Source organism: Pelecanus crispus, chromosome 1 (assembly GCF_030463565.1).
Source record: "Pelecanus crispus isolate bPelCri1 chromosome 1, bPelCri1.pri, whole genome shotgun sequence".
NCBI lineage: Eukaryota > Metazoa > Chordata > Aves > Pelecaniformes > Pelecanidae > Pelecanus > Pelecanus crispus.
In genome coordinates this window covers 16,635,732-16,654,221 of record NC_134643.1, presented here as the reverse complement: position 1 = coordinate 16,654,221, position 18,490 = coordinate 16,635,732, and the positions used below count along the sequence as shown (strand labels likewise).

The 18,490-nt window shown below is 35.9% G+C and overlaps 2 protein-coding genes across 2 annotated transcripts in view; one reads left to right on the top strand and one right to left on the bottom strand.

Moving 5' to 3' along the window:
* The window catches only part of COG5 (component of oligomeric golgi complex 5), a 200,895-nt gene that overhangs the window by 18,361 nt on the left and 164,044 nt on the right, over positions 1–18,490 (top strand). The window lies entirely within an intron of this gene.
* GPR22 (G protein-coupled receptor 22) lies at positions 16,063–17,364 on the bottom strand. The gene has a single exon (XM_009478817.2). It carries the CDS (start codon positions 17,362–17,364, stop codon positions 16,063–16,065), a length of 1,302 nt encoding a protein of 433 aa, XP_009477092.1.

Here is an 18,490-nt window from a genome sequence, read left to right as displayed (position 1 = left end):
CCAGCCCTCGGATCATTTTGGTGGCCCTCCTCTGGACCCGCTCCAACAGGTCCATGTCCTTCTTGTGCTGAGGGCCCCAGAGCTGGACGCAGTACTCCAGGCTGGGTTTCACCAGAGTGGAGTAGAGGAGCTGAATTGCCTCCTTTGACCTGCTGGCCACAGTTCATATTTGGGAATGATGATGAATATTGTTTTGTGTTTATCAAAATACTAAGCACTGCTAGGCAGTATTCAGGAAACAAGAATTCTAATTTGTTGAAAACTTAAATAACTCATTTTAGTAGTAAGTGTTCATACTTGTTTGTTTTATAGTGATTATCTCATTCATATCTCTTGCAAGTTGGAATTATCTGTACCTGTGTTTTCCACAGTGTGCCTTATTAACTGGGTATTAAAACAGTGTAAATGACTAAAACAGAGACTTATTCTGAAGTGATTGCAGATTGGCTGACTGTAATATTTGTCCTTCAGGTTAAATATTGTTGTATAAAACCCATTTCATTTCAACTGCTGCACTTTTTGAAGTAATGTTAAATATGCGTTACGTATCTGTATGCAAGTATTACTAAATTTGCAATGGTAAGCTGTGTGAACACCTGCCATAGATACTATGGTAGCTATCTTTCAGTGCTGCCTTCTTCCCATATCATATTCAGAAATGAACTTAATTTTTTTTTTTTTCTATTCCAAGCAAAAATTTAGAGTGTACAATTGCCAAGCCAGATCTTATGTTGAATCAGGCTGCAATTAAAGTGAGGAAGGACTTGGTTACTGTCATGTCAGTGAGGTCTTTCACTGCTAGTACACAGAGCAGACAGCTTTGTTGATACTAATATTGCTGTGCGCAGTTTCTCGTAAGAATCAAAACTCATCAATCTAGACGGAAAAGTTGCTTTCATGGTACTTTCACTTAGGGATTTAAATGCAGTACAATTTACTGCCCTGTGCAAGACCTGGTGTCCTCTAAAATAATATAGCATATGTCTGTGTAGCACAATGCACTCTTCTGTAGGGGTAACTGAACTGATCTGATGAATGGAAATTACATGGCCATGCTAGCGTGATGCTTTGCCTGGGGTAATTAGTCCTGCTGAGAATGACTGAAGTGCATTACTGGCTCAGAGCCATCTGCATTATTTTTGAATGTCGCTGCTTCAGGTGGTACATCTGCATCCATATTAAGTGCAAATATCTTGCTAAAACATTTTTCTTCTGTCCCTGGTGGTGGTAACAGTAACTGCCAGACCTGCACTGAAACTGGGCTAAAATGTACTATGCCTTTCTGCAGTTGAGTGTAATCTCCATGCTCTTCAATTTCATGTTGTTTCTTTCAGTTGGGTTGCTTTTATTTTGTTTTGTTTTGTTTTTTCCTGAGGCTCTGTTACCATAAGATGGAAGATTTTGCAAAAAGTTGTGGAGCAAAGTTTTATTTGTAGTATTCCAGGCCAAAAAAACCTATCTGGTGGGAAGGTCGAGTAGACATACAAATAATTTAAAAGCCTTAATATTTGTAGCTTTAAAACAAAGAGTCTTGAACTGTTTGGAAACTGAGAACTCTTTTATATAAAAGCTTAATTTTTCCAAAATCAGACTTACAAAAAATTTTAAAAATGTGAAGCCAGCGTCACATGTGAAATACATATAGAATACACCATCTGAACTGCTTTTCTTCAGCATCTCTGGTAAAAACTGAAAATGATGGCCTGTTGCTCTAGTTACATTGTGATTAACTGTATATGGTTAAGAGTGCATTTAATCACAAAGTAATTGTGTAATAATAAATAAATAAATACCTATATACCAGGTGCTATGTTTCTCATGGATAATACTGGTTATTCTGTGACAGTCAGATATATTGCAAAATAATTATTCTTTATTTTTAATGTGATAATGTTGATAGAAGCATTCAGCTTACGTTTATACAACAGAAGTAATTGAAATTCTTATCTTATACATCAATAAAGAAACAGAAAAAAGCATATTTGTAATGCTTCAATTTACTATGTTTAGAAAGGTTCTGGTTTTATTAGTTGATCTGTCTTTTCAAGGAAAGGAGTGCCATGAAAGCTATGGATAGTTAGTACTAACAAAAAATCCTCTTGGTTACTAAGAAGATCTTGTTATTTTCTTAGTATTGTTCCTGGCTTCATGTTTGCTGAAGTCACTACTTGATTTATTGTAAATTAATGTAAAAGGAAGAGCTATTCAAGCTTCTGCTGAGTCGTGTTATTTCATGAATTATGCTGTATAACCAAATACTTTGTGTAATGAGTGTAGAAGCTAGTCCGTGTGCTCTTCTGTAGTTGCTATACCACCCACTTATTTCTTTCTCTGTTTCAATTACGTGTACAACAATCTTGTTCTAGGCTGTCTTATTTTATGCCATCTTTACCTTTTATGCAGAGTTAAGGAGCTTCTGTGGATATGAATTTATTTCTTGTTGGCTTTTGAAATAAATAAAGAAAAATCTTGATAATATGTAACAAGTTCATTAATTTGACCTATTCACTTTACGATACTGAATTAATATGCATATAACAAAATGACTTGCAAAACTTAATACAATTTTTCATTAGTAAGAGGCTCTTTATCCTTTTTGAACAGGGAAGACAGAACATACAGATTTTATCATCAAATTGTGTTTTGCTGTGATTAGGATTCCTAGCTTGGAAACCTTATGGTAGACAAAACATTTTATGTAAATAGTTGGTATGTTTTACTTAATCTGTGGCATGCATTATTTTTCTAACCGTTTTGAGTAGAAGACACTAAATAATTATAGGCACATGATAGAAAAGACTAAGTTTGAATTGATACAAGAAAAAAATATCCTGTTGGAATTTTGTTTTTCAACATAACCTTTAAATTAGCAGGGCTTGAATTTATATTTCCTCAGGTTTTCAAAAGTTTGGTTTTTGTGAATGTAGCCTCATTGTAGTTTCATTGCTGTGTCACTGTTTTCCAAAGTCATAACTGTTCTGATCTCTGGAAATTTAATTTTTTTTATGCATACAGCTCTAGAAAATGAATCCAGGTATAATTGTAACGGTGGGTTTTCTTGATGTCTACTTTCCTTTAAATGGCCATAAACATGTTTCACATTTGCCATATTGAGTGAATTATGAAACTATTTTTTCATGTTAGCATTAAGCTGATTTCTGGTTTTGATGAGATTAGTCTTTTAGTTATAACTACTCGAAGAATTTGATTTTGCTGTATTATTAAGCATTTGGTAATTTTAGTCTCGAGTATATAGACTTTGTCAGAGGGCTGTATATCAGATATTTTAAAACGGATTTAGTACTCCGCTTTCTGTCTTGAGGTAACCTGTTCCTGAGAGGTATGCTATTGATGTCCCATTAGCAAGGCTGTGCCAGAAGTTAATTACAGTGTGTTCAAGTTGCCTTTGCTGTAACACATGGAGTATTTCTAACAGTTTTTATCCTGATTCCGGTCCCATCAAAGACTATTTTGTGTCTTTGCTCTTTCTTGCTCCCAGTTACAGATGTCCACACCTTTTCTTCCTTACATTTCTCGAAAGCTTTGCTCTTTCAACCTCCTTGTCATCTGTTACTCTGAATCTGATTGCTACCATTTCATTATTAATATCAATTATGATTATTACTGTCATGATCTAATGTATAGAAGTGTCGTGGTTTAACCCCAGCCAACAGCTAAGGCCTACACAGCCGTTCGCTCACTCCTCCATCCAGTGGGATGGGGGAGAGAATCAGAAGAGTAAAAGTGAGAAAACTCGTGGGTTGAGATAAAGACAGTTTAATAGGTAAAGCAAAAGCCGCACACACAAGCAAAGCAAGACAAGGAATTCATTCACCACTTCCCATGGGCAGGCAGGGGTTCAGCCATCTCCAGGAAAGCAGGGCTCCGTCACGCCTAACGGTGACTTGGGAAGGCAAACGCCATCACTCCAAATGTCCTCCCCTTCCTTCTTCGTCCCCCAGCTTTATATGCTGAGCATGATGTCATGTGGTGTGGGATATCCCTTGGGTCAGCTGGGGTCAGCTGTCCCGGCTGTGTCCCCTCCCAGCTTCTTGCGCACCCCCAGCCTGCTCGCTGGTGGGGTGGGGTGAGAGGCAGAAAAGGCCCTGACTCTGTGTAAGCACTGCTCAGCAGTGACTGAAACATCCCTGTGTTAGCAACGCTGTTCCCAGCCCAAATCCAAAACATAGCCCCATACTAGCTACTGTGAAGAAAATTAACTCTATTTCAGGCAAAACGAGCACAGGAAGTTTTGGTTGTAGGCCGATATTACACTGAGCTAGGCTTCAGCTGGTACAGAGTATAATCTGGGGCCTGACAGCTCTTTATTTATTTGCTTCCAACAATTCAAAGGACTCCAGTGGGGAAGAAACGGTAGTGGAGAAGAACTAAGGAAGGGGACTACCAGAAAGTGTTTTCTGCTAGGAGGGGAATTATTGTCAGGACAGCAGAGTAGCTGCACCAGTCATGCAACTGAGTTAATATGCATTTGAACTCTGTCGTGTACTGTCATCTGCGTGAGGCATGAAGCGTGTTTGCCCTGGTAGCACATTCAGTTCTGTGTTTGAGATTAAGCCAGTACTTCTTATTTCTTAAAAACACTGAAACTACAGTATTTTCTTTCTGGTTTGGTAATGTATCAGATGGTCTGGGGCTTTGAGAGCCAGAGGATGTATCTGGGGTTTGTAGCACACCTGGGTAAGGTTGAAACAGAGGGACTTGGGAATTTCGAAAGAGGAGCTGGCTGGAAATGAAGAACAGAAGGAGTGATGGAAGAGGGAAGTTGTGGAAGGAGGTCTTGGTAGTTACACTATCCTATCTTCTCTCATTAATGAGCTTAAATGTGAAGGCCAAGTCTCATAAGGTGGGTTTTTTCCAGTTTTTGTTTGTTTTGCAATTAGTGAATTTAAATGTGTGACTCTTAAAATCTAAAAACTATACTTATATTCTGTTTCTCCAATTGCAAAATTCCCCTTCTGCTCTCTTCTCAAAGTATCCCTATAGAGCAGGGAGGAATTATACCAAACCTGTTTCTGTTTTGCTATTAAGGAATACTTGTTCCCCACCAGAAGGATGGTATCCCAGCTGGTAAGGGTGTTTGGACCTTGTTTTTGCTTGACCCCTTGATCATTTTAAGTGTTTGAACAGTAAGTATTTTTGTGTGTGTTAGCTAGGCTGTGTCAGGAGAGCGGAGATATGAAAGGATTTGGAAGAACCAGTAACATAGATAATCTTGTAGTTGTGAATGCTTGTGTTTAGCCAAGTACAGGATAAATACTTGAGAGGTTTTTTTTTATTTTTAAAACTACTTTGAAACAGTTATGATTGTGTAACTAGTACAGATCTCAGGGCATCTTTGAGTTTTGAGACAAAGTATTCTGTTACTGCATAGTCATACTTTTTTAACAGAACTACATAATTAAAAGTAGAAATGAAAGCTATGGGTCTCTGTTTCCAGGGGACATACAAAAATTATCAAGACCCAAAGATATCTGCAAGCTCTGTCTGCCTTTGAATCTAGCAATTTTTTGGGCACTGACTTTAAAAGTCTGTATTAGTTTAAAAAAAAAATAAAAAAAGGGCATGCCAAAGAAGAGAAAATAGTTTAAAAGAATTACTTTTGGCTGAGAGAGAAGGGAAGAGAGACAGAGGTTAGCTGTGAATCTCTGAAAGATTGTCTTTTTGCATTGTGAATTTTCAATACGTTGTAGAGAGTAAGAATAGCTGGCAAGAGTTTGAAAAGAATTTGTAGTGTCTTTTACATATTATATAAACAAAGAAAAAACCTCACAGATGTCTGTGTATGTTCATGAAGAGAAAAGCAAGTTGGATTACCTAATTTAAAATAATAAGTGAATGCAGGGATATCAGCAAAGCAGAGAGATGTCATCTCTAAATTGAGTGGTGGTATATTCTCACTGTATTTCAATAGGTATAAAAGTTTAAGTAAACAGTTAAGAGCTAGGACTCAGAGTACCTATTATAAACAAGTAAGTCGGTGACACTAACAACTAGTATGGAAAAATTAAGTTCTGTAGAGTTTGACACCGTTTACAGATGGAATGATGCATCCGAAGGAACGTGGATCTAGTCGTCTGTTCAGCTCTGTGTGGAGGTTTCTACAAGGAAATGGCAATTTTACATTTCAGGCAGGTCTGCTTATGCACAAAGCTCTGGTAGGAATGGGCATTTATAACTTTCTCTGTTCTCCTCTTCCTTTCCCGAGCATTTACGTACATGGAAATCCAATAGTAAGCTGCAGGCTAGTTCTCCCAGAACCAGAGTAATGATCTCTAAGGTGATCAGACTCAGTGGTTTGAGTTCAATAGATAATCACTTCCTCATGGGAAGGTGTGGGGAAATGTCACACATATTTTTTCTAGGGGAGTTGGCTGAAGGTAGCTGGGAGGATGTGTGCTTTCTTTTGTTTATCTGTGGCCAATGGTGAAATCAGTTGTTTAGTGGTCGAGGAAATAACACTGAGAAGCAGTTCATAATATTGATCTTTTTCTTTCTGCTGGGACTGAAGCATTTATTAGTGTGTAACCTGGTGGCTGTACTGAAAAACAACATGGTTAGTTCAGAAATAGCACTTCAGTATTGTGTAAGTGTCTGAGAAAACAGATTTTTTGTTTTGTTTTGTTTTTTGAACAACCAGATTCAGAAATAGAGTGAAAGAAAATAGATATGGATGAAATGGACAGGTAACTTGTGACCACCAAGAAAAAGAAGCACGCATTTGATTAAAATGGTCACTAGAAGTTCAAATAATGATGGTCACAAATCATGTTTGGAAAGTTTCATTAGGGGTAACAGAATGAGAAGTTACAGTAGAAGTATCTGTAAATGCACATAGACCCAGCTAACAAAATCCAAAAGATGTTACTTTCACAACCCACTGAATTAAACCAGAAAAATGGAAGTGTTGCTGTCTAAGCATGTTTCTGAGATGTGTGGAAGAATGGTGTTGGCAGCCTACACTATTTATCCTCTATGGCCAGTGGTAAAAACCCACCCATTTCTAACAGAGGAATTACCAACAAGGAGAAACGTTATTCTGGATTCTCTTATAATAAACAAACTTACTGGATTTGGAAGTCACTTGTTGCCAGAGTGGTGAGTTGTGATGCATAGGGCAAACTGAGAATAGACCCAGTGTTTAATGTTTCATTTTTGAAAGAGTTAATTTTCCAATGCAGAGGATCTTCTGTTCAGTAGTTTGGACAAATGTATTTAGACAAACTTGAAAGTTGAAAGCTTAGTGAGAAGACTATATTAGATTGTGAAATACTGGCTTTTTGGCAATCAAGAAAGAGGGTAGTCCTGGCTAAAGGCCTGTTCTAATACACTGACAAAGCAAAGACAACAACTATAATTGGAAAACAATGTATAAACACAACTGAATGCATTACAAGTGTAAAGTATAGATATGATCAATTTAAAATACTGCAGAAACATCCATGGCTGGTGGGAACCAGAAAGACACCTACCATGGAATAATCTTATTAATATACAGGTTGTATACTAATATCCCAGATTGTTCGTAAAGATTTAGAATAGGAGGATTTTTCGGTGAATGCTCTTGCTTTATTTTTGGAGGCAAGATAACTTGTTTTTCTGTAATGTAACCATACCTTGTAATCCAACAATAACTAGGAGGATGTTGCACAAATGTGTAACTTCCCAGGGCCATTCATTTGTAACTCCTTATTGAATGGGGAAGGGGAAAGTCCAACTTGTGTTGTTCCAACTTTCAGAAGGAGAAACAGGATATTTCTGTTGAAATCAAAGTCAGTAGACACAAAGCTGCTGTAGCAAAATATTAGAGAAGTTGAATTCATTTGAAAGAAAAATGCACGGCTGTAAAGCTGAATTAATGATAGTCAATTACATTTTTATGGAAAATATGTTTCGTTGAACAAATTTGTTTTGATTACTTAGTTGATTAAAGAAATTGTGTAGATGTGTTTTAGATTTATTTTATGTGCATAATCTACAATTTAGATGACTCAAATCTCCCTTAAGGTATTGTTTCCCTAAGTAAGTATTTAAAAAGGCATCTCCTCCTCACCTCACTGTTGCTCTACATTCATGGTAGATAATTTTGTTACTAGGGGAGCGGGAAGAGAGGAACAGAAGTAAGTAAGGTAGTGGTAGTTTTCTATGGGTGTACACCTCAGATTAAGGCAGACTACTGGAGGAGAAGCAGCTGTGAATGGGCAGAGCACCTTGAATGTTCAACATGTACACATAACGTGCTTTTTAAATAAAAAAAAGAAAAAAGTATGATCTCTGTTTTTACAAATATGAAAATATGGTACTAAACTTCTGTAAAGCATGGGAATCGGACTGCATCCATGCTGGGATTGCTTTACCAGTGTTGTTTCTGTTCTAGCATTCATGCAGCTATGTCAAGCAAATCTGCTTCTGCAATTGGTATAGGGAATTGTGCTGTACAGATAAAAACATAGTTTTGTGGATACCTGTGAATAAATGCAATTATATACTTCACAGTAGGAGGTTAAATGGGCTCTTTTTCTTGAAGATTAAGACTGTAGAGGTGCATTCATGGGAAGAAAATACAGGGTCGCAGAAGGGCTCTTTGATTAGCAGAGAAAGAAATGACAAAAGCTAAGGACTGGAAAATAAGGCCTGGCAAATTCAGAAGTCTGAAATTATTGAAAAATGAGATTGTGTACACAATTCTGTTGTAATTCCTCAAATAAATAGTGGTTGTTCAAATCTTAAATGTAATAACCAATTTTATCCTGTTCATTTCTAAGTAAAGTGTGAGCTAGTTCAGGTTAAAAAAAATCTAACCAAGTAGCTATGAAAAGAAGACTGAAGTCTAATCTTTGTTCAGGTCCTGGATAGGAGCCAGTATTCCTTTAACTGTCATTTCTGCCTTGCTGTAAAGATCAGTGAAGGTGTTGCTGTATGTAATAGAAAGTAAGGAGTAGTGTAGAGTAAGATTTAATTCTTGCACATAGGAAACAACTTTAAAAATAGGCTGTTTTCAGAGGAGCAATTTTTCCTTTTTGTCTCCCAATTCATGCATGTAATTTTCAAATACTGGTTTCATCAAGAATTTTATGGACTCTTCTCAATTATGGTTTGAAAAGTAAAGTAGTCCAGTCTTTTTATTTGTTTACCATTCAGGTCCAACCTTCCATTGCTCAGAGGCACCAAATCTGATTACTGGCTTTGTTATCTTAAAGGTAGACCCTCTTCAGCTGAAGAACAGCATGGTTATAGAAACTTGAGATTTTTGATTGAAACAAAATTGGGGGATAACAAAGTCTTAGTGACTGAATCAAAAGTTTCCCACTTTTATTTCACTTTATTTAAACTGCTTCTGGAATCTGCACTGTAAGCTGTACAACTGAGGCAAGATTTGTCAGAAGCTTCTGAATACATTAATCTTTTTAACGATGTCTTTTAACTTCTCTTCATGTGCACTTGTTTGTGCTTTATCCATGTTTGATATGTCTGCAGATGAGCTGTGTAGCTCCATCTCCATTTTATATTTATGGGCATATAACCTCATATGGTCAAAATTATTAAACTTAACTGTTCCCATTTAAACATAGAAAATGAAGTGATTCACGCAATTTGGAAATTTCTTACGATTTGACGTTTGCTTGGTAACTGTTCAGAAGATGAATTTATAATTCAAGTAAGAATCTTGTTGTTTTTGTTACATGCAAATATACTCCTAGAAAGTCTGTTGTAGCTGAAAAAAATCTTTCATGAAATACCTTACTGACTGCAGTAGCAACAAATACATATGCTAAATCTTCTTATTTTAGCTATATTGTACTCCATATATGTGCAGGTGTGTGGTATTTTGGTAAAATACAAAAAATTAGTTTTCCATGAGAGTTCTTTCTGGGTTAGCTGTTTAGTCTGTGGAAGCCACTGTTGTTGTTGAACCACATAACTCTGTTAAAACCTTTGCTTTGCCCACAAATTCTTTTCACATCTTTTGTTTTGTTCTTTCTCATTCATTGATAGGTCTCACTTACTGGCTATTAGAGCTGTTAGCAGGGATACTAGATCTTCCTCATTATTGTTAAGGTATTTTACAAGAGCAGTGCTCACATTCACCTCTTGTTTTGTGATCGTACATACGTTGCAAATAGTGTTCCTTTCCCATTTTCTTTTTCCTTATGCATGTTTTCAGCACGCTGGTAAATGCAACCTAGTGCACAAAGCATCACTGGTATTTGTAGTAATTTACTAATGTGGGAAGCTGTCCTTTTTTTCTACTTCTTCCTTCCTTCTCTGTTTAATTGTGACAGGGATTTATGAAAAATTTATGAAAAATATCTTGAAATAAGATTTGGAAGACAACCATGGTACAGAATAGCAATAGGTTGTCATCAGTTATTGTGCTTTTCCCCCTCCCCTACTAATTAAGTTTAAATTGAGTTTAATTTGAAGTAAAATCCCACAACAGATTGTGAGAGTTACTAGTACAGTTGAAAGTAAAGCTGTGCTAATATTGCTCTGTTAATAACAGTCTGACATAGCCAGAGTGACAGATTTTACAGCAATAATGTTGTTTCAGCAGTCACATTGATTTGTTTATTAGATGTGGTATCAAGTTAAACTGTTGCAAGATAGGGTAGGAAGTTAGAGATCATAGCAGGGTAGCAGAAACCAAACGTATACTTCCAAAAACCCAGCTTGGAAAGGAAACAAGGGCGTGCTGTTTGCCAACAGTTTTGTGCTGTCAGCCTGCCCGCCTGCTTGCCTGGCTGTGCAGTGTCAGGAATCAGAATGAGGATATAGAAATGCTTATATTCAAAGGATATAATTAATTCAAACTATAAAAAATAAATTATGTTTTAATAATTTCAGGTTCTGTACCTACCACAGAACTTTCACTGTAAATCTTCTGTTTCTTCATTTCAACTAAATTTCTTTTCATTGTGTGAGAATTTCTTTGGAAATAGGAAAACAGCTGATACAGAAATCTATAAAGTAAATACACAGGAAGATATTTCTTCCGTTCTGGCTCATTTTATAATAATCACTGAAGTGTAATTTTAGCAAAGAACATAAAGATGTCTAATGATATTTCTCCTTCAATTTATTACTCTACAAAAATAATTAAATTGAGGTAAAGAAGTGGTAATTGAAAACATACTGTGGTAGTGAAACACACTTGAAGCATCAAGACAAACTGAAGTTATCTGACCAATACTGATTTGAGGGAAAATTCAATAGCATTTTTGAAAATTTGTCACTGGGAACAGACATCTAATAACATTTTATTTTCAGGTCTGTTCTTGGAATGAAGGTACTCTGTATGTACTTTGTACTCAGTAAAATGTATAGTTTATCTCTAGGAAAAGAGGTAGTAGAATAATGCATGCTCTCGGTGCTCTCATCAAACTCGATGATTCAAAGATAAGTTTTTCTTGTATTTTTGATTATTATAATCTAAAAAATAAGGTTACCATTCTTTCCACAGCAAATCCATGTTGCCCTCCACCTTTCTGTGGTCCTGATGGCCGTAGCTGCCTTACAGCGGTTCCTTCCACCTTCTGCCCTTTTCCTCTTAACCTATACTCTCCACTTACTTCACATACTTCTTCTTTAACACTCACTGGGTATGAGTCAATTTTGATCTTCCTATTAGTCAGTTGTTATATATGTTTTTTTTCCTTTTTTCTTTTTTCTTTTTTTTTTTTCAGACCCCCTCCGGCAAAGCATAACCAAAACCCTGTGTTTAATTTTGCTTCTTGAATTGCACGAGTGTTCTGTAAAGTAGAAAAAGGAGAAGGTAATTACAGAGTCAGATTCTTCTCTCCTGTTGGTGTGAGACAAATAAATTCAGTGATATTACAGCAGAGTGTGTGAAGTGGGAGTGGAATTTGGCTGTTATAAAGCTGGAAGATTTTAGGGCAGAAGCTGATCGTCCTTACCTATATGTTGGAAGTATTTTGTCTGAACGATGGGAGAGGGAAGGGTAAGTTAGTGTATACTACATTGAAACTTTGCTAAAGAATGCTGTATTCTCTCCTTTTAAAAGAGTTTAATGGCAATTGGTAACTAAACCACTTTCTTCAGAGGAAACAAATGTATGTCTCAAATATTCAGCTATCAAAGAATTCTGATGACTAGCACACATTGATGTTGAAAAAGAACTGTTATGTGCATTGCAATATGGTATACGTAACAGTTAACAGAGCAGAAAAGTTCTTCCTTGTGTCCAGGTAAATTATATAGCTTATTGAATGTATTATTTTATTTAAAAAAGAAAAAAACAAAAAAACAAGGCGGTGGCGGGGAAGAGAAGGCTTTTAAGTATATGCATGGTGGGGCGTAGTGCCTGTCTGTCCAGTTCGGAGACACTCTTACCAAAAACACCTCCATATAAATATAAAATAGGTGCTAATGTTGAACTCCACTTTTAGTGCATGTGGATGTATAATAATTATGGATTATGTACATGTGTGTATTTATGCAGCAATGAAGGAAGGGAGGTGTATTGATCTAATACGTATCCGGATGCATACATTTTTAATCTAATATATTTAGAAATCACTGAAGTGATTCTTATTCCTCTGGCATTAATGAAGCAAACAGAACTTCTGCCCATGTAGCAGTACCTTGTAATCTGTAAAAATTGTTGCCAACTTGAAACTAGATATTTGTGATGTATTTACATTTCTATTTCACTGGTTTGTGATGTACTAGTGTGTTAAGGTGTGCTTCTTGAATATTCTAATAGATACTGGCACTGTACTCTGCTTTTTTGTGGTTTTAGTGTGGGCTAACCTCATTTGACAATGTAAAATTGAATGGAAATGCATTTGAAGTTAAAAGACAACATAGTCAGATACCAGTTAATACTTCAGGGACAGAAAACGTGCGGAAACTGGTGGTGGTTGCTTGTGTTTCTGAGACGTATTTGCTGGAATTAATATTTTTAGAGTCCTGTACAATTCTGCTTGCCTTAGGCTGACTGGTGTGAAATGTAATTGAACTAATGACTCACTGTGGTGAGATCATTTTTAAGAATGTAGTGGGCTTCTTATTGTACAATACTGTGGCATATATTTGCCCTTTTTTCTCCAGTGATGCTGCCTGTTTTTGGATTCTGTTTTAGTCTGTCTGTCAAGCACCCACGGCACACCTTCATATCCCTCCTAAAATCTTCCTCTGTATCTGTAGGATATACAGTGTTCCTTCACTAGTTACTCTTTATTTTGTCTTGTTTGTGTTAAATCTGTCGCCTTTGTGGTACAGGTCATGTATGATTCTGTTTTATGACTCCTGCATGTATATAGGATTGCACATGTTCTTGTATTACTCCCTGCTCTATGCAGAATTTTCTTCTGCAGACTTCAAAGTGTACTCTAACATAAGTCCTTTTTTTTCTTTCTTCAATGAAAGATGAAGAATAGTAAATGTAAAAATGAACTTGCTTATATTCTTAAAGGCAATCAATGACTGTGATCGACATAGCCTTTAAAACCTGACTTAATCTCTCTGACTAATTCCTAGGCTGCATTTTCTCTTTGTTATGAAGTACTGCTTCATTGAATCTGACTTTCTAATGAATGAGCTTTTAACACTAAACGTGTAGTTCTTGAGGATTTTTTTAATTTTAAAAAGTAAAATCATATTGTCAAGAAACATTTCAAGTCTGAAAGCTTTTCTTAAATGCTTATTTCAGATAAGGGCATGATGCAAGCTTATTCATGTGTTGTGGTCATTATGTTTTCTTTTTTTCTTTTTAAATAAATGAATAATATTTTTAATCGATTTAAGAATGCTTTATTGGAAGATAATAATCAGTTAAATCGTATTATGCCTTTAACCCTAGAGATCCCACTTTCTCCTCCTTCTAGTGTTCAGAATACAGAGGGATAGCTAGGCAGAGAAAGGAAGGAGTGTTACAAAAAAGAAAAAATACAGTTCCTGCTTAGGTGTTTTGGGTACATTTCTTTTCAGAAGAGCTTATTCCTGAAAGAATGTTTTTGAAGTGATAAATTTGGAGCATATGGGATTTAAAAAAAAAAAAAAGAGAAAAGCTTCTTGCATAAAACCATGAAGTTTACTTCCCTCCTGCAACCTCTCAAATAAGTTGAAGGATTTCAATTCTTGTAGGAAAGTAGGGATAACTTGGGTGAAATCAACACTGCAAGTGGGTACAACTGAATTCAGGTGTCGTTGGGCTAGCTTTTAGAAAAAAGCTAGTGAAATTATGTTTGAATATATGTTACGTAGTAATTTTAGATAATGAATTATTACCAATTAGATAATAGAGCTTCTGGGTAGAATTTGGATGATTGTAAGTGACTGGTCTTTGTGAAATATGGAGCTGTAGTATTATTTTTTTGAGTCTTCTGGTAAGCTAAGGCATGAGCCTAAGTAAACTAAGGTACATTACAAGTACTGCTATTTTTTTAACCACAAAAACAGTTTGGGCTATACACATATGATTAATAATTTAATGGTGTAATGGAAAATAACTTTTTGCTCCCTTAAAACCACACTTTTTTTTATATGCAACTTCAGAAAAGTGCTTCAGAAATCCTTATTTTTTATGTAATGCTTTAGTAAAACTAGCTCTCATATTCAAGGATATGCTCTGCTTTTTTTTTTTTTTTTTAAATAGAAGCCAATACTGGTAGCTGGTGATACACTGGGCAGTTTATATAACAAGACAAGTGAAATCATGCTAATAGAATTTGCAGTTTTTTGTTTTATTTCCCCTTCCCCCCCATAACTGGTAACTAAGTCAATGAATGTAGCCACTGTTCATTGAAATGATGAATTTTTTAAGCATGGGAGAGTGCAAACCACTGAACAAAGTTTTCTTTGGATGAATATCTTAATTCTTGCTTACAGTGCTATGGATGATGATGACTTCGTAGGGCTTCTTGATTCTTCATTGCAGGTATAAGATGAAAAAGAGGATGTAGGATGATGGTATACTATGGCCATCCAGGAAATACAGAACTAGGGTAGCTAGCAGTATTGGTGATTGGTTTGTGACCAAAGCAGTTGCATGAACTGAACATCATTGAAGGAGAAGTGAAGTCAAAATAATACAAAAGTTACTGAGGGCAAGAAAATGATCTTCTACTTTAGCTGTGGCACTTTACAGCCATATCTATCTATGTAGATAGATGGTATGAATGAAAAATCTCTGTATAAAAGGTCCCTGTGTCACACTAGAGGTCTAGCTAAAACCTTCAGTGTGAAAATTTAAGCCTTTGCACAGGAATGGCTTTGTTCGTTGGTTGTCTTTTAGCATCAAGTCCAATAACTTTGTCTGTGGTTTTTGCCTTCATTTAGCCTGTATTTCCCCCTTACCCTCCCACCCCTCCTGCGTAATTATTCAAAGTTGTGTATTTTCTATGTAGAAACTGTGGATCTGAGATTGTATATGCAAGACTTTTTACTTTTCTTAAAAGTACTGTCAATTTTTGGACCAACATGAATTTTTTTCCCCCGCATCAAAATTAACTGATTCTGAACCATTAATTGAAGGACATCACATAAATGGCTTTGTCTACACATGCATGGTAATTGCATGCTGGAGACATTTGAAATAAGTAGCTATCTAAATATGAGGTCAAAATGTGTCCAAGTTTTAGCTGTATAGCATTCAGAATATCTCTGATCAATACTGTTTATGAATTAAATTTAAAAATACCATATCATGCAAAGTGTTGAATTTGTGCTTCAGAAAAGTATTGCTGAGTGGAATTTTTGTTTAAAAATTCTTTTATATTTGCAGAGAAACTGAGCCATACAAATATTTTTAAAAGTTTGCACTTCTTTAAGGCTATTTATTTTCTAAAAAAGAGGATTTGGATATTTTTGACAAATATACACATGGTGTTACGCTAACAAACGGCCATGCAACATATATCTTACATAATGAAGAAATTGAATATACAAGACCTACTCTATTTAACACACATATTGAAAATTTACAGTCTCGCCAATAGTTAAAAAAAGTTTTTCTTATTTGGCAGTATTTTTCTACAGTTTGTTCAAATATTCCGCTTGATGTGTTTTGGTGAATACTGAAATCTAGTCAGTGACAACCTGAGGTACTAAACATTTCTGCCTTACTTCGTTGTCTTCAAAGGTAATCTTTTTGTTCCTTTTAGGCTCTATCCATGAGTTGTGTATTACAGCGTTATTTGGCATGGGATCTGCTTCCACTATTGAAACAACTCGCTTTTTCATCTTACTTTTCAGAACTTTCTGAAACTTTTGCCTCGTGAATGCATAAAGTAGAGGGTGAAATATAGTTGTTCCGTATGCCATTACTAGAAAACATAATCGCAACTTTACCAAAAGGTCACTTGGGCCCAAACATAAGATGGTGGTGTTTAAAACAGAGATGGGTGTCCAGCAGAGAAGGAATGTTGAGATAATCAAGAGGGACATTCTGAAGACTCTCTTTTGCCGTTCTCGTCTCTCCCGGTGCCGTTTTACAGCTCGGCGTAGAGCAATGATGACAGACACAGAAGTCCTTACGCCAAAGACGACGTTTCTTCCTCCACTGCTGTGAGACACGTCCGTAGTCTCATGCTGAGTGGTCAAAGAAATAGTTTTTTTCTTTCTAGCTTTCTTCTTTTGTCCCGTTGTAAATCTTGTACCAATCCGAATATTTAGAGCCTGGAGTATTTTGGTGTATGTAATTAGCATTACTATAACAGTGAAGAAAAAGATTGGAATCTGAACGAGGAGGTGGTAGTACATTCCTAGCTCAGTGTGGTACTCGTTTGTACTCACGCACAAAAGTGTCTTATTTTCCCAAGTACTTGCGCTTTGAAGACTGAAAAAGTTTACTTCAATGAAAGGAATCAGGAAGGAAAAAAGTGAAATGATCCATATTGATGTCATTAATATCACAGCCCTTCCCATGGTCAGAATTCGATTGGCAGGTTTTACAGAGATGTCGTATCGGTCCAGAGTGATAGCAAAGACGTTGATTGCAGTTGAAACGCTTGCAAAAGAGACGCAAGCCTCATGGAAGCAGCAGATGAGAGCAGTGTTACTCTCCAGTGAAAGCAGAAGGATAACTATAGTTAGAGGAATACATCCCACACAAATTATTACATCAAGTACATGAAGGTTCATTGTAATTATGTTACTGACAGAATTGATTAAGTTGGATTTCATACAGTAAAGTACCAGCACGGTGAGGTTGCTGCCAAGTCCCAAAACAATTTCTAACATCAAAAATCCAGTGAGAGAAACTTGAAAGCTTAATGGATATGACAGTGGTTGGTACATGTTGGTGTCGATGTCATCAATGGCATCTCGAACTGTAATGTTAGATTCAGACTGCATGTTGACTTCCAGAATGGGGGAGAAGCACATTCTTTTGTTGCAGTTGTTTTTTCTCCTGAAAGATGAAATAAAATATGGAACTATTTGATTTATTTTTTTAATACTTATTGCAGATAAATGCTGGGGAAGGAGAAGGAAGGCAAAGCATTTATTCTTATCGAACTCTTGTTTACTGTATGTTCAGAGCTTTGGTTGGCAGGGACTCAAAAGCCGGAGGATCTAGAATAAGGTCTTTCCTTTTTAAAGCAAAGCAGGATTTGTTTAAAAAAAAAAAAAAAAAAAGTTAAAAGCTTCCACTTAGGGAGACAAGGCTTTATTTATAGTGATGTGGTTTTTACAAAGGGCCCATTTGTTGAATAAACTATACTTGTGCATTGCCTTTGTATTGCATTGAGGGTCATTTTAGAAGAATGTTGTTAAGTATTAACAAATTAGTACTCAAGATCATTTAAAAAAGGCTCTTGTGGAAAAAGAAAGTGATAGGAGCATGGAGCACTGTTGCTTATGTATCATAAAAAGAACATTTAAATTACTTATGGCAATTTAGTAGCCTCTTTCTTATGAAGAGTTTGCACTAGCGTTGTGGGTTGAAACTTGAAGTTCTGTAATTCAGCAGATTTTTACAGAGCTTGAAGACTTCTGTTTACTTTTATCTTGTGTGCATCTGCATGTATGAAACCACTACAACAATTTTATATAAGTATATATGATTTCAAATGCAAAACTGTGGGGTTGGGGGAATGGAGTTTATTATACAAATAGTACATTTCCTTTTTCTGATTTGAATATTCAATTTCTTTGAGAAATCAGTGCCTACATGGAGTGGAAGAGTATTTAATTTTATTCCAGAATAGATTTAAGGGAGTAACTTTAGAAAATAATAGTTAAAAAGAAAATTGTCTCTTTCAGGGTTTTGGGTTTGGGTTTTTTGTTTGTTTTGTTTTTTTAATACAAACTACAATTAAATCCAACAGATTTATATACATAACATGTTTCTCTTAGGAATAAGTGAGGTTCAAAAAAAGTAGCATTTATTACATCTAGATTTTTTTATTTTGTGGATCATCTGCTTTCTTTTACACATGCTGATAGGTTGTAAATGTAGCAACTGCATGTAATACCTGATGTTTGTGTTATTTATATTGTCAGCCAGCTC